This window comes from Artemia sp. Qi Xiang Cuo, chromosome 15 (assembly GCF_049724085.1).
Source record: "Artemia sp. Qi Xiang Cuo chromosome 15, ASM4972408v1, whole genome shotgun sequence".
In the NCBI taxonomy this organism is placed as follows: domain Eukaryota; kingdom Metazoa; phylum Arthropoda; class Branchiopoda; order Anostraca; family Artemiidae; genus Artemia; species Artemia sp. Qi Xiang Cuo.
The window spans coordinates 15,791,662-15,808,777 of NC_142808.1; the positions used below are offsets into that span (position 1 = coordinate 15,791,662).

A 17,116-nucleotide genomic window follows, 5' to 3' on the forward strand; every position below is an offset into this window, starting at 1 on the left:
ACAAAATGTATCATTCCTAAAAGCACTTTCTAGGTGAAACCCAGAGAAATAGATATAGGCCATAAATAAAGTGCAAGAAAAGTGTTTTGAACCTCATACCTTTGACCAATCCTGATTTGTAAGGTTTTAAACTTGTAAATCTGTTTCTTAAATTAGGTGAAAAAATGACAAATGATATGGTATACAATTTTACTGTGTTTTAGCCTACAATAATTTCTACACAAAAGGAAAAATTTGAAAAACTTCTTTTTTTTAATACAAAATGTATCATTCCTAAAAGCACTTTCTAGGTGAAATCCAGAGAAATAGGTCTAGGCCATAAATAAAGTGCAAGAAAAGTGTTTTGAACCTCATACTTTTGATCAATCCTGATTTGTAAGGTTTTAAACTTGTAAATCTGCTTCTTAAATTAGGTGAAAAAAATGATGAATAATATGAACTTTGAAATATTTACCAAAAATGCAAAGATTATAAAAGGTCAGCATTCTTTTAAGGGTGAAGTAGTGGATGTAGGTACTTCAAAATACCTTCCCAGGGGATCATTAAGGCTTGGGGTCTAATCCTGGAAGCAAGGGGATAATTTATAGTAAATTTCTAGGTGTCTCTATAATTTAGCTAAGATGAAAGTGAAAACTTCATTTGATAGTTTTTTATGCTCTTTCATAATTCATATAAAATACAGATGGGGCCCCTTTAAGGGCTCAATATGCAATTTGCAAAAGAAGCAATTATTGAATTATGAAAGAGCATAAAAAGCATCAAATGATATTTTTACTTTCATCCTAGTTAAATTATAGGGCCACATAGAAATTTAAATATTTTGCTATGGGACAGGGGGTAAATGCCCCCAGACCTCAGTTTTCACCCCCTCCCCTTTTTAAATTTAGTTTTTTTTTCAAAAATCTTGTTAAGTGAAGGGTAATTTTTTTTTAGTTCATATTATTGACTTACAAATAAAACAAACATACTACTAAATGTCTTTTTTATGCTCTTTCCAAATATAGGCTAGGCTAATAATCATTTTTGTTGGAAATGAATTTTACCCCACCCCTATAGGCCATATACCAATTCAGTGTATAGCCTATATTTGCACATGAAGGGGTGGGGTTAAATTTTATTTCTTATGTAAATTAGAGGTAAATTTAACCCCCCCTAATGTGCAAATATATACCCTGAATTGGTATATATAGGGGTTGGGGTAAAATTCATTTCCAACAAAAATGATTAGGCCAATTATATTTGGAAATAGCATAAAAAAGGCATTGAGTAGTATGTTTACTTTATTCATAGGCCTAAATCAATAATATGAACAACAAAAAATTCAACAAATTAAGATAGCTTAAGCCTCTATAGGCTAATTCAATCATCTGCAGAAACAGGCTGGTTTTCTTTAGCATACATTTGCCTTTAAGGTACTATAGGCCTATGCCTCATTTTTCAGTTTTCACAGTCATTTTAATTTCTATTGGGAAAACTGATGCCAGCTTTACTCCCCCCCTCTCCAGGATTTGATGAAATTATGCCAGTGCCTGGGCTTTGCATTCACCAAAGTCAACTAGCCTAGGCTACTTTTCTAGATCAATAGAAGCCCCTAATCTAGGAATTTACCTCATTTTTTTTATTAAAGTATACAATTCAGAAGAGGCCATAATAGGCTAGTCCACCTCCAAAAAAATTGGGTTGTAGCCTAGCCAGTGTTAGTCAATAGGCCTAGCCTTCTAGCTCTTGATGAGTTAACTTAAACTTACAGTTTTTGCAGTGAACTTGGCAGACGGCAGGTGTAGCTTTTGCAGACACAGAGTTTAAAGATTTTATTAAGGTCCTAAGAGCCATGTTTCACAAATCCAACTTAGACTTTGCCTAGAAGTCTTGAGATATGCCCGTTTTCCTGTATTTGAATCATTGCCAAGATGCGTTTTATTTATTCGAGGTTAGAGCGATTACAGTCTTACCTACTGCTCACACTTGCAGGAAAACGCTTTCGAGAGAACCACTATTTTTGATGGAAAACACTGAAAACAGATAAGATAAGGTAAAGGGACTCCTCCAGCCCTTTCCCAAGGGATATATAGTTGCTATGGTTAGTTATATCATGATTTATACTTGAACGAAACACTTATGTTAGCTTTTATCTGATATGTCTAGGTTTGCACATTAAAAGATCATGTTGGATCAACAAATCCGTTGAGATTTCTTACAGCAAAGAATTTTCCAATAGTAAGTTGTTCTGCTGTCTTCAGACCATGTACAATTAACTTTGAACATATACTGCAGTTAATATCATGAGATACGTGGCCTAAATCTAAAGAAAAATTCTTAAATTTTCCGTCAAAATAATGTAATTCGTTTGCGGTGTACGGCTTGATTCAGTGACGGTGGCTGAAGATGGCTGCTATTTGAGCTTTTTATAGATCCGATCGCCACTGAGATAATTTTTAAGTGACTTTTGTTTATTTATGTTTTCCCATATCCATTCCTTTAAAAAAAATTTACGGGCGCTGAAGGATTCAACACAATATAAAACCATTTTGTTTTTTAACCAATATAGTTATGTTTTTTTTTTGTTTTTTTTTCTCTAAGTGTCGCTTATTTCCTTTTGCAATAACAACAAAAACATAATTTAAAATTTAGCTGAAGATTTCAGTGCGTTAGCATCAATTATACAATTAAAGTCAAGCAGGACAAACATAACTAATTCATAATGTTTTGTTTAATCGATAAAAAGCAGACAATGGATATCTTAGATGATAAACTAATTTTCTGGTGACCATTTTTGTGCTGTCCTTTTAATTTCATGATTTAGTGAACTTGTCGTTTCATTTCCATTTTAACTGATTCAAGGTTTTTAGTTTGTCTGACTTTTTCCAAAGTAAATGTGTGACAAATCCATAAGACAGTTAACCCTAAAGATTTTACTTTGCAGAAAATATGCATTTGATAAATTTCTGCGTGCTTAGCTTGCTAATAGTAATGAATACCTCTTTTCATCATCATCTAATTTGAATTTTGTTTAAATTCTTCAGTCATCTTCATGCATAAAAAGTCAAATGGTTGCCAGTGTCTCTTCTGTCTGTCTTTTTTCACTGTTCATCTTATCACCAAGAAACTTCAAGAAGTTGATGTGTACACTCTCACGCAAACTTTAGGAATACATTTTCCCCTCCCCCTGAGACCCTCTTAAGGATTTCACGCTGACTGAAATTAGCGACCCCTCAAAACAAACAATTGACAGTCCCTTTTCGGTCTTATTATTCACCTATTCAATTAACAGGTTAGTTAATTATGAATTCTGTGATATAACACACTTCCGAAATTATAAGACTTCTTTTTTTTTTTAACTACCTGGAGTTATTGAAGACAGCTTCGTAAATTTAAACTAATGATTTCTAAATTTAAAATACTACCGTTATTTTATATGTAGTAAAAATTTTCCTGGGGGGGGGGGAATGCAAGGGCAGATCCAGAATTTTTTTAGGGGGGCGCAAAATAGGTTGATCCGATAAACTTGCATTAGGAGCAAGTTTAATTAATGCAAACATGAGTTAATTAAGTAAATTACACTACTTTAGACTACGCTAGGGGGGGCGCAACCCCCTCGCCTCCCCTTGGATCCGCCACTGGTGGAATGTTCCGTATTTTAATCTGAACATGCTTTTCCAATCATCTGCATATACAGTCAAAACAAATTAATTAGGCAATTTATATGAATACAACGATAAGGATAATTTTATTCTGTATGGGATTAACAATAATGTGGAAAGGCTGAAGTTTGAAAAAAAATCGATGCCTGAATTAACGGATTCTGTGCATTGTCGCGTTTTCCGATTTGCGGACGCCGTTGTGCCAATAAAAGGAAATTGTCAGGTTTTTTTTCGCGGAAGAGGAGTTCCCCGCGGGGAGTAGCAGAATTTTCACCAGGGAGGAATTTTCTGCGATAGGATTTTCATTTCATCTCTTTTCAGACCACTGCAAGGCGTACCAGAGGCTGGTTTAATATTTATATTTCTCCAAATATTTTTAATTGAATTTCAGAGCAATTTACTATTTTTCCTAAAAACAACGACCGAATCGAGAACTTACGGACAGGTCTATTTGTAAGTTCGCTCGATCGAGCAATCTATTAACAAAACGCATTTTATTTTTCTTATATAAAATAGTTTTTAAAAACAGTCTCCCAGCTGATTGTAGCTGAGGTAGAGATAAAGTTTTCAAGGTAAGTAAATGACATTTGCCTGATTAGCTGCCTAATTAAAATGTTTAATTTAGTAATTTTTCTGCTGTGTATTTGCCCCCCGTGTCCTTCGATATGTATTAAGTTATTAGGCTAGGATAGCCTATTGAAAAGTCACTTTATTAGGTAGACTAGGCCATACCCAGGGGGGGGGGTTGAACTCCCCCCCCCCGAAATGTTTGTTTGACTTGTAAAAACGTAACAAAAATGGATATAAACACATTTTGTATGCTTGTTTTGAGGCTTTTTGTGTGATCCCCCCCCACAAAAAAAATCTTTGACTAAAACCCACTCCGAAAAAAATTCTGGGTACAGCCTTGGACTAGACTACAATCACTCCTTGCCTATTCATTATAATAGTGTAACCTACTAATGCTATCTGTAATCTGTTAATTCTTAACAATGTTTTTAGGTAAATTTTTACCAAATCATATTATTGACTTAAACCTAGAAATAAAGTAAACATACCACTCAATGTCTTTTTTATGCTCTTTCCAAATATAATAATCATTTTTGTTGGAAGTGAATTTTACCCCCACTCCTATATATACCAATTCAGGGTATATAGGCTATTTGCTCATTAGGTAAATTTTAGGTGAGGGTAAATTTTATTTCTGATGTAAATGGGAGGTAAGCTTAAACTTTACCCACACCCCCCTAATGTGCAAATATATACCCTGATTTGGTATATATAAGGGTAGGGATAAAATTCATTTCCAACAAAAATGATTATTATATTTGGAAAGAGCATAAAAAATGCATTTAGTGGTATATTCACTGTAGGCTATTTGTAAGTCAATAATTTCATTTGGTCAAAAATTTACCTGTTTTTGCATTCAATACATACAACTTAGGCATAATAGTAATAGTAATTTATTAACACACACAAGGACAATACATTTTACTCACTACCGACCCAAGAACCTGGGGTCAGGTTGTCCTTAACATAGGCTACATAAGGTAGCCTAGGACATAAGAGTAAGAAAATATGTAGGATAGTCCACCATTAGCTTCTCCATTCAATTTTTGGTAAAATTCCAGATTATGGGCTCCTCAGAAATAAATACCATAATAGTAAATATATACACATTTATATAGCCAAATTTAGTGGTAAATTTCTAGTGGGCCTTATAGTTTAGCTAAAATGAAAGTGAAAATGTCACTAGATGCCTTTTTATGCTCTTTCATAATTCAATAATTGCTTCTGGAGCTAATGGTATCTTGAGCCCTTAACAGAGCCATTTTCATCCTAGTTAAATTATATGGCCCACTCTCATCCTTGCAAATGTCAATGCTATTTTTGTTGATGCCATTCAAAAAACTGGAAATGTTGGTGCCCATATGGGGGGGGGAAGGGGGTTCCAGCCCCCCTCCCCTTGGCTGAATGATGCTGCCTTATATTTTTGTTTTGAGATTTCTATTATATAGCATTGAAGTGCTGATTAGACCAGCTAAGCACCCCCCTAAAATTCAGCTTATGGGTGCAAATGCATTTGAATTATTATAAATAAGTATTTTTGGAATATATTACTCTTGAACAACCTATTTATAAACTAGTGATAGTTTTTAACCACTTTTCTATAAATTAACTAGTGTTGATAAATTTGTTGTGTGGTTACAAAAATGAAATACCTTTGGGGCCCCTTTAATGGCTCAAGATGCAATTAGCCTCAGAAGTGATTATTGAATTATACATAAAAAAAGCATCAAATGATGTTTTCACTTTAATCTTAGCTAAATTATGAGGCCCACTAGAAATTTACCAATTTAGCTAGGAAGAAGGTGAATATGTGAGTTGATGCATTTTTATGCTCTTTACAAATTCAATAATTGCTCCTGGGGCAGATTTGGCAAAGGCTAAGAATACTAATAGTAGCTCCTCATGTGAAGATATCCAAGAACAAAGAGAGACACATTTTTAGATTGCTAACTTTATGCTCATTTTATAGCCTAGTTTTGTTCAAATTTTCAGCAATTCCCTTTAACCTAGTTCCCTTTAATAGCCTCATATAGCTCTAGGCTATACAAAAAAAATTACCAAAAATGATGGAATTCTTACTTTATAATATATAGCAAGTATTTATGAGTCATATTTCCTTGTTTTTTCCCAATTTTTATCTATTTTTGAATCCATTTCATCAATTAATATGTTAGTTTTGTTTTACATAGCTTAAGGTTATATGACATGATTAGTGGAGGCCCAAGGACAAAATGTCAAAAATATGAATAAAATTATGAAAATGAGCATAGAATAGCAATCTAAAATTTGCCTCTTCTTGTTCTAGGATTTCTCCTTCTGAAGAGCTACTATTCTTGACCTTAAACTTCAAACACTACTTTGAGCCCTTAAAGTGGCCAAAAACAGCCCATTGTAGCCACAAATGTTTAGAAATATATTTCTAAAAAAAAACAATCTAGTAAGAAAAAATTTTCATTTGTAGCTGATTCATGAATGGTTACTGTAATTACCATTTTGATTAGTCTTAATAATAAAATGTTATTTAAAATAAAATCTACAGGATTTTTGAAAATAGCCTGAAACCCCTCAGAAAGATATCACAGCTTTCTTTGCTGCTAACGTGGCACTTAAACATCATAGAGAGGTGTTTAAGGCCTTGTTTAAAAGCTAATTTTTACATCTTATTAGTTTGTATCTAATTGAACTTTCCAACATAGTCTAAAAACTATAGACAAGGTAACAAGTTGCCTCTTGGGCCCATTAAGGGCTCAAAATGGAATTTGTACCAGAAGCAATTTTAGAAATTGGAAAGGGTATAAAAAAGGTGCCAAGTGATTTATTCACTTTTCTTAAGTAATTTATTCATAAAAAAATACAGATAAAAGGCCAAAGGCCAATATAAAAATCGAACCTCAAAATAAACACTGAAACTAAAATGAGGACCCTTTTGAATAACTTCATTGTTACTTTGAAAGAGTCCTTATTTTAGTTTCAATGTTTATTTTGAGGTTTGGTCTTTATGTTGTCCTTAGGACTGTTATTTGCATCTTGTTTTTATTATTCTGCAGTGAGGACAATTGAGTAGAGGTCTCAACCAGTATATTTGCATATTTTTTTCTTCTGTTTTTCATTGGCTGTTATTGTCCTCGTTTTTCTCTTCTTTGCAATTTGTTGTTTTATCATTGCCATTTTTAAGGGCCAAAAGGGATTTTAGGGCAACCAACCCAGTTTTCCCCTCTAAAAAGCTCACTCTATATTTATCTGAAGGATTAATGAGAGTTTGGATATTTGGCATTGAAATATGCTCTTAAAAGTATCTGACTAGTACTAGTAGTTGCTGCACCTGTGATAAAACTGACTGAAAACCAACAAAACTTTGTTTATCCATACACTGAACAATACTGAGGTTCATTAAGCATCAGCTCTTTGAAATGACCAAACACACCAGCAAAAAAGAACAAAAAATTAGGAGTACTTTCATACTGAATTCTGATACCAACCCCTCCCCTGCCTTTTTTCTCTGAGCAACCCTCCAGCTCAGAAATGATTTAAAATAGCAATAGAACATCAAGCTTATAATCAAATGAGCCACTTTTAAAGTTTCTGTAACTAATCCTTCTGTGTAAAGCAGTCAGTGGAAAAATAATATATTAGAGACACATTATGTATAAATAACACTTCAATAAGGAAAATCCATTTAGTCAACAGCCATTTTGTTCAACATAGTTGAAAGGTCTGGAAATCATGTCTTTGAAGATGACAACCCTCCCCACATAGCCCTCAGGACAAGGGTCATAAGTTATGCCCTTGGGGCATATAAGGTTCTTATAGAAAGTTTTGTAGTAGAAGCTTCAAAAAGGGCTGATCAATTGGAAATTAAGAGGACTAGTGTCAATTTTATTAGTCAAAAGTTATCAGAGGGCAAACGCCCCCCCATACCCATCATTTCCCCAAACACTTCCAATTAAAATTTGTGACAGTCATTTTGTTCAATTTATTTGAAAGGTCTGGAAGTTATGTTTCTGAGGATAACAAATCCCCCCAGCCCTCAGGGCAAGGGTTGTAAGTTATGCCCTGGGGGCCTTTGAGGTTTTTATATAAAGCATGGTCATATAAACTTCAGGGGGGGGTCATTGTATTGGTAATCAGACGCTCTAGTCCTCTTGTTAAGAGTCAAAGTGATTGGATGGCAGCTATCCCCCTCCACACACACACATTGTATTGTCCTGAAATGCATCTAATAGAAATTTTGAGATAGCCATTCTATTCAAAATATTCTAAATATCATATAACAAGGCTTTTGGGATTGAAACAAACCCCAGAGATTAGGGGCCAGGGTTGTAAGTTATGCTCAGGGGGTAATTAAGGTTTTTATGGAATTTGTACTTTACTGGAAAAATTCCTTTTAAATGTCTTCATTTTTATAACTTTAAGGAATCGAAAATTAATTCAGATTTTAAGGAATAAATATCAGCATATGTATATTAAACTGACGATGCATATTTTTTTCATTAAATTTATTTGAGTTTTTTTCATTAAAGTACAAATTATATTCCGGCTTTTAAAAAGGATAGGTGTTTGGAACTCTACTCACAATAATTTCTGCTCGTTTTGAGTTTGACTCTGTTGATTATTTTAATATCTGTTCTCTTTGGATTTCATTCATTTACTTATGCGGGTTTGTTGTAGTTATGTGCTCGGTAAATTATTTGATTGTATTTTTGTTCATGTTTGGTTTAATGGAGCTCTTTACTTTTTTTTTGAAATACTTACTTTGTGGAAAGTTTTTTTAATTAATTTGGTAAAAAACATCATTGGTATTGAGGGAAACAAAGTTTACTTTATTTGGTTGCAGTAAATTATCATAAATTGAATTTAACCCGAAAGATTTATCACTGAAAAATGGCTATCACAAGCCCAAATGGGCCGAATTCGCACTTTAGCGTCAATAAAACAAAGAAAAACCAAAAACAAACAACAACAACAAAAATTATAAAAGGGTCGATTTCAAATAAGTAAAAATATCAAAAAAAAATTAAATTTAAACAAAAAATAAAAGGTCAATGCCAAATCAGCAAATGTCAAAACAAAGAAAAACTTAAAATTAAAAAGGGAATAAAACATTTCTAGCAAAAACAATTTAGTTATGCAACCAAAAAAAAAAGAAAGCTCAAAATTTGCTAAATGAACATTAAAAATATAAGGTGAAACGGGAGATAGGGGGGAGGGGTGGAAATTCACTTATTGAATATGTCAACTATGTACGGGATGAAAGTTTTTCTATATCTTTCAGTGGAAACTTTTATTGGGGCTAGGAGGGTGATTTTTGTTGAAGCAGAATATGGGAGGCAGGGTTGAAGAGGTGAATATTGACTGGGGAAAAGGGTAGTTGTTGGAGAGTTGTGAATGGCACTGTTAGCAAAACGCAAGGACATTTTTGCTCTCCTTTCCTTAAGGATAACTAGATTGGCTCTCTAGAAAAGGGAAATATAAGGCACTTTACCCTCATTAAAGATAATTCCAAGGCACCTTTTTTGGACTGCCTCTATTCTGCCCAACATCTCTATTCAAAGCTAGGTACTTAAATAAGTTTGTTAAATCTCAACGGTTTCCCTTAAAATTTGTTTTAAACTCCCTAGTCCATAGAAATCAGACAAACATTTCCAAACTGAATAAATTGGCCTGGGTAATCAAAAATTTGTTCAAAAAAGAGCTGATGTGAAACTTTTTTTTTCATTGGGGCTGACAAAATAGATTCTTGATGTTGCAGTAATCTAATTTTTAAATTTTGGTTAGTATGTCCTCCATAGGAGCTTCTGCAAATACATGGGATCTGATACACTCAAAATTGATGCTCCACCAAAGTTCAATCCTTTCCAGAACTCAGAGAACTATTTAAAGTATTACTCCTTTTTATAGCTTCCTTTAAACTATTACTTTGTAAAATTCTTTTTAATTACTCACTCAGCCTTGGAACATAAGGTAAAGTACAGAAAGCATCCTTCTCCCCAGTTGTCAGAGACATGTGGCCCTTTACTAAAGCACTACCAGTACTAAAAAAGATTTATTTTGAATTTAGTAGAATGAGTTAAAAACAAAAGATTCCCCTTATGGTATATCCACTTCGTGTACTTGTAGAGGCAGAATCATTTCAGTTGAGTAATGTGAGACATGCTATGATTGGAGGAAAAAAGTGTATGTACCTCTGAACTAATGATATCTAGCATAATTTCACAAACTATATGAGCCCTTCAGGGGCCGTTTTTTCTGTCTAAAGTTTTTTTTTAGTGTCAAGGCACTTGTTGACTCATGTAGGCTATTTCAATGATATTGTCTAAAAGAAAATCAACATACAGTCCTAATAAAACACAACTCAAAGCTTTGTTGCCATCAAGCTTTAAATAACTTTGGATGCCAATTTGACTAAGTCCATTTTAAAGCACAATAAACATCATTTTCTATCCTGAACAACATATAAATTTATATACCAAATGATTTTGTAATAAAACAAAAACCAACAATAATTTTTCTTTATAATGTTCTCTACTGTTTTGTTATGGACTTTGTCAGGATGGCATCTGAACAATTCATATGGCTACCAAACAAGCCAAATAGTAAGTTCTAAGCATTACTGTTCAAAGCTGTAGAAGAAGAATCTCCTTCATCTCAGGTCAATTTTTCTATTTTAGCAGCACAAAAATTTAGATCTCAGCTGCTTGATTTTAAACTGTTATTTTGTGTGAAATTAGCTCATTGATTACACATAGATAGCTCATTGATGGCATATTATTCAGCTATTCAATTAACTTTTACAGAATTTTTGTACTTGAATCATCAAAAAAAATGTGATTACTGAGAGCTTGATCACATTGTTTCTCATATCCTATTAAATTGGTTGTACACAAAACCAGCAACACTTGATGACCAGTTTGGAAGAGTTTCCCCATCTTCTCACTTTCATCAACAGTTGCAAATTTTCTAGACTTAAATTTTAGAGCAAATAAGTACAAGAAAGTTCAGCTATACAAAAAATTGTCTTTGCTCACATGAATTTTCAGTCATAGTTATGTAACCAGTGAGGATAATGAGGAAAAGGGACTGATAAGAATTAATCTATATGTTAGTGCTGCTCTGGAATGTGGTCTATCAGGAAAATGTTATATGCACCTTTTTGTTTTGAGTTTGTTAATATGTATGATTGCCTTTTAACTCTATACTCTTATTGTTACTAATCTGTTGTTGGTTGAATTTTTTTGTTTCTCTTATTTTGTCCCACTCTTCTGAAAAAAGAGTGAGAGACTTTAACAGGATGTTGTATAGTATATGAGGTCATGATAGTTCAGATATTGGTCTAAAAATGAGCAATTTTACAAGACTCCCCCTGCCTTCCCTCCACTGGGACAATCTGCTAATTTTTTTCTTGTCTTAAAAATTTTAGCCATTATGCTTTTGGCACTGGAGGATCTCAATCAAGTTAAAACTTCATCCCTCTCAGCAGCTTCTGTGTCCCATTTGTTTAAGCAAGTTTCTTCCATTTCAGATGAGTGGGGTGTTGCTAGCTGTTGCTGGATGTGGCAAGACTCAGGTTCATGGAATCAGTCCATTGATATGCTCAGTAAGGGGTTTAAAAACCTATAGAGGCTTGAGGAAAGATTCAAAGCCCAGTGAACCTATTAAGGGAATTCCTTACAAGAATCTGAGTATTGGTGTACCAAAAGAAATATGGCAAAATGAAAGAAGGTAAGAGCCTATTATTTAAGCTCCTATATTTTATGGTGACAAAATGTCTTATACAGGATCACACATACATACTTATCGCACTTACTGAAAGTCTGGCTGACTGCAGGGACGAAATTTGCTATGGGACAGGGGGATAATTGCTCATCCCAGACCTAGGTCCCCCCCCCCGACCCCCTGCTGAAACTTATTTTCTTAAAAAATTCTTATCTAAGATAAGCCTGCATAATTCAAGCATCCACAGAAACGGGTCAGTTTTCTTTAGTATATCTTTACCTTTATGGAACTAAATGGCTTATTTTTCAGTTTTCACTGTCATTTTCATTTGTTTGGAAAAATTGGCTCTAACTTTGCCTTCCCCCCATGATTTTGACAAATTATGCCACTGGCTGACTGTACTTTTTGATGGAAAAAAGGTCTTATGGATTTTGTAAGGAGAGAAGTGTTAAGATACAAAAAAATATATTAAGTTAAAAGTCAAGCACTACATATATTTACATTGGCAAATTTTAGCAATAATACTTAGATAAAATGCATCAGATTAGGCATGTCTTATGAATTATGCTAATGAAAGCAACCAAAATAAAGGAGATCTGCCTAAACAAAGATGCACAATCAAAGCAGGATTAAGGCCTTGCAGGATCCCTAACCTAGAAAACATTCAGGACCCACTTGAATAAATTATGTTCTAGTGAAATATTAAAGTAAGGAAACAAGGGACCCCGAATTGAGGCTCATTATGTAGAATGCAGGACTTCAGATTGATACACCAGGACAAGTTCCTAGAGTTGGTGGTGCCCAGGGAAAAATTTATTACGGAGCTCTCTTCCCAACTGAAATGTAAGCAAAAAAGCTGAATCAAAGTGAAAAATTGGATCAAAGTGGGCAATTCTCCAGCCGCCCCCCCAAACCTCGGTGCTGGGGTTACAAAACCTACATAATTCAAGCTTTACTATATAGCCATAAATTTGTTTATTTACTTAACTTTCAATAAGGCTTTTGATAATTGAATGTTTATTTCTGAAGAAAGAATTATTTCCATCCAACTTTAGTAGTATTTATTGTGGACTTGTATTTATTTTAATTTTTTTTTTTTTTTATGAAAGCTTATGCGTCAATGTTAATGTTTGTGTCGCACTTTAGAAAGTTATAGTCCATGTGGCTTCTGTTATTTCTAATATAATATGCTAATAGCATAACATTGCCATTGAATTTTTTTAGTCTTTAAGAGGAAGCATAGTTTATTTTGCTCCAAAATTTGGAAATAATAATGGGTTACATGTAGTTCAATGAAGTGACTAGTATTCTTTAAAAAATAACTAATTTTCTGGATATGATTCAATTAATTAAAATCCAATTTGGAGTTGGGATTGTTCAAAGCTTTCCTGGCTCCATTTCGTAGCGATTTAAGCTTCTTGAAAATGTCAACCAGATCGAAAAATTTTTGTATTAAGGTCTATTCTGGTGAACAGAGAAAAAATAGTGAATCCTTCCTTGACATTTTTCATACTTTCTTCATCCAGGATAACGTTTAAATAGTAGCTCTATTGTTAAAGATAGCGATATTTTATTAATTAGGCCATTGAATATAGGAAGCTGATAAGAGAGGAAACTTTGGTGCTTTATTGTGTATATATTTTTTTTAGGTTTAAATCATTTTCATTTTAGTGTAGAATATTTTAGGTTAGGGTAATAAGCAGAACATAGGCTCTTATTTTAAGTATGTATTATTTGAAAAATGACAAAAAACAGAGGTATAGGGCTATAGTAAAGGGCTATAAGGCTTTCATGAATTGCATTTTTTTCCCCAGAGGCACAGAATCTCCCCCATCCATTAGGACAAAGGCTGTAAGTTATGTAAGTTGATCATTGTTAACATGTAAGGTTCTTATCGAAGGGATGGTTCTCTAAACATTTGAGGAGTCTCATTCAGTTTGAAATAGAAAGTTCTTGTTCCCTTTCTAAGAGTCAAAATTGATTGGAGGGCAACCAGCCCCCCCCCCTACTCACAACCGTTTCCCCAAAAGCTTCTTATCTATTGATATTTTTTAAAAGTAGTCAAAAGGTCAAACAACCATGCCTCCAGGGTTGACACTTCCCCACCAGCCCCGGTGCAAGGGCTATAAGTATTGCAAGCTGCCCATTCTGATGATGATATTTTCGTTAAGATCGCTTGGCTTTTGGGGGATGTTTCTTCGCTTACTCGAAAATCAGGCAAATTTTCTCGGGCTCGTAGCTTTTGATGAGTAACATTAAATGTAATGAACTTTAAGTATTTGGAATCAAACAGCATGAAAAGCTAATTCTTTTGGTTTATCTTTTGCTGTCAAAATTCCGTTTTTTAGAGTTTCGGTTACTATTGGGCCATGTCGCTCTTTAATTATAGTTCGTTACCACGGACTGTTTGATAAGCATGTACATATACTTATCATGCCCTTTTGTGGAGCTGGAGTTAAGCTTTTTCTCAGGGGTAGGGGGAAATCTAGACTTTGCCGCCCCCTGCCGCACCATCGATCCTGTAAATATTCCCATTTTTGTCCAAAAATATTACAATTTAAGCTTGTTACGCCGTAGCCCGCGGCGATTGCTCCGTCTAGCCCCCCCCCTAGATCCGGCCTTGCTCTCTGAAAAAATCGTTGTGTCGTTTTTTGACCATATTTAGCCTACAAATTTATGAAAAAAGCGGTGACTAAACTAAAAAGAAAATGACAAAAATAAATACAGCTAATATTTTATTTGTATTTTTGTAATTAGTTCGGTGATTCGTATGGGGAATGCTAGATATCATTGTTTTTTAAATACGAGAGCTATTCGGAAACTAGGGAACGTTTCCATCAGACGCCGCTAGACATGCGGCGATCACGTATGTTTTGGTATGCGCGTGCTCGTAGCTTCCGTCGGCATCCAGCCATGAGAACGAGAACATCTCCACACTGCCCGTTTTCCAATATTCCAATTTAAAATGTGTGCTGCAATTTCAAATCCTGCCAGTTGTGAAGTGCGGTCCGTAATATGGTTTTTGTTAGCGAAAAACCGATAGAAATTCATCGGCAACTGTGCGAAGTATATGGCAACGACGTAATGAATGAAAGTTCAGTACGAAAATGGTGTATCCGGTTAAAAAATAGCCGAACTAACGAAAGGGATGGACGCCCGAGCATTGTGACAGACAATCTTCTCGCCAAAGTTGATGAGAGGATTCGTGGGACTCATTCAAATGGGAGATTTTCTCACATCCACCCTACAGTCCCGACCTACCACCGAGTGGTTTTCACTTGTTCCCGAAGACTAAGAACTGGCTAGCGACACAGCGTTTTGATGACGAGGACGAGCTCCGGGCGTGCGTCACTGAGTGGCTGAGATCGCAGGCGGCGGATTTCTATGATGAAGGAATTTCGAAGCCTGTCCACCACTACTATAAGTGCCTTAATTTGTTTGGTGACTAAGTAGGAAAGTAGCATTTTAGTCACTCTTTCAGATGTATATAATAAAATATTTTTCCTGTACCTTGTTTTTGTTTTGTAACAAAACGTTCCCTAGTTTCTGAATAGCCCTCGTATATATATATCTCTCTCTCAGAGATGAAGTTGAGTCTTATCTTTTTTCAATATCCTGTACTCGATTAATTAGAGCCTGGGATTTAATTCATCTGTTGGGAAGTTTATACCTAACAGTTTTGTCATATTGTATTACTGGGAACAGCACTGTCATGCAATGCTGCTTGTGCAACGAAGCAGCAATGTAATGTATTTTATTCTGACCTTGTTATTTCTTTTTTCAGGGTAGCTTTAACTCCAGCTGTTGTCGCAACACTGGCCAAGAAAGGCTTTTCAGTCAACGTTGAAAATGGTGCTGGTATTGAAGCGAAATTTCGTGATGAAGATTTTGCATCCGCTGGAGCTAAGGTTCTCAATAAAAAAGACGTATTTTCATCTGGTAAGTATTCATATAATAATGAGTATGTTATATTAATATAGCCTGTCAAGGCCGCACCCAGGATTTTTTTTGGAGGGGGTTTAACTAAAAAAAAAAATTATTTGGGGGGGGGGGGTTTACATAAAAAACCTCAAAAATACATACAAAATTTGTTTATGTCCATTTTTGTTACGTTTTTATGAGTCAGACAAACATTTTGGGGGAAGGGGGTTAAACCTCTATCCCCCCCCCTGGATACGGCCTTGTAGCCTGTAATATATATTAATATAAAATATATATTTATATTAATGTATGATATAAATGCACATTATATAAATACACTAATTATTTGTAATGTACATTATGTTAATGCATTTATACATTATATTAATACATTTATATTAATATTTAAGTATTTATAGAATCAAATAAATTGTACTGTAGAAAGTGTTTACCACAAAATTCCTTATAATCATATTTACACACTTGAGATACAGAAAGTCCTGAATTTTGTATCGGGGGGGGATGAAGGTCGGCTCTAGACCAGCGCTTGGAGATATCTCGCTGGAAACTAGAGCCGACAAAAAAGAGATTGAAAACCCAAAATTAAGGTTTTTTTGGTTAAAATTTAGACATCATGTATTCTATCTTCTAAGCCCTAGGGATAAGAAACGGGTAGAGATAGTAGCTTGGTAACAAATTTATCAGGATACATTTTGGATCCTGGATTAATTCCTGAAAGTTTCTTCGCCTGAAGAAACTTTCTTTAGGTGCGTGTCTAGAAAGAAACTTTCTTTCTTTAATGCGTTTCTAGCTAGAATCCCATGTCTAGACACGTGTTTAGCCAAACTTCAATGTCTAGGCAAAGACTCTTCACAAGTAAAATTCGGTACTTAGCTAAAACTGCAAATTTAGTTTCCAATAGATCACATTTGTCATTTCTAGTCAATCAAGAGAGTTTATGCGGGCAAAACTTTCAAAATTGTAGTCCCTATTTTTACTGTCACAAATAATGGATGAGATAAGCCAAACAATTGCCTTAGTGTGCTTCACTTTTATATCTGGTGTGGCATATTCGTCTAAAATGAAAAAAGACAATTAATGAGAAAACAAAAATTAAATTTCAGTTTAAAAATGTAAACATAGATGATGAAAATAGTGGAACTTAACACATTCTGATTGGTTGTAATCAAAAATCCTAGACATTGAGTTCTAGAGTCTAGAACTCCAAGTCTAGCCAAGCTCCTTGTCTAGCGTGTCTAGGCTAAGCACCG

General features: G+C 34.4%; 2 protein-coding genes across 2 annotated transcripts in view; one reads left to right on the top strand and one right to left on the bottom strand.

Moving 5' to 3' along the window:
- LOC148943378 (isocitrate dehydrogenase [NADP], mitochondrial-like) overlaps nt 1-1,887 on the bottom strand; it is a 48,935-nt gene extending 47,048 nt beyond the window's left edge. Inside the window, exon 1 of the mRNA XM_089101570.1 lies at nt 1,749-1,887. Within this exon, the coding sequence (XP_088957696.1) occupies nt 1,749-1,833 (85 nt within the window). The 5' untranslated portion in view covers nt 1,834-1,887. The remainder of the gene's footprint in view (nt 1-1,748) is intronic.
- Nucleotides 1,888-4,123: 2,236 nt separating this feature from the next.
- Nucleotides 4,124-17,116, top strand: part of LOC148943379 (NAD(P) transhydrogenase, mitochondrial-like) — a 100,155-nt gene continuing 87,162 nt past the window's right edge. Inside the window, exons 1-3 of the mRNA XM_089101643.1 lie at nt 4,124-4,213; nt 11,731-11,930; nt 15,709-15,863. Of these exons, the coding sequence (XP_088957769.1) occupies nt 11,731-11,930; nt 15,709-15,863 (355 nt within the window). The 5' untranslated portion in view covers nt 4,124-4,213. The remainder of the gene's footprint in view (nt 4,214-11,730; nt 11,931-15,708; nt 15,864-17,116) is intronic.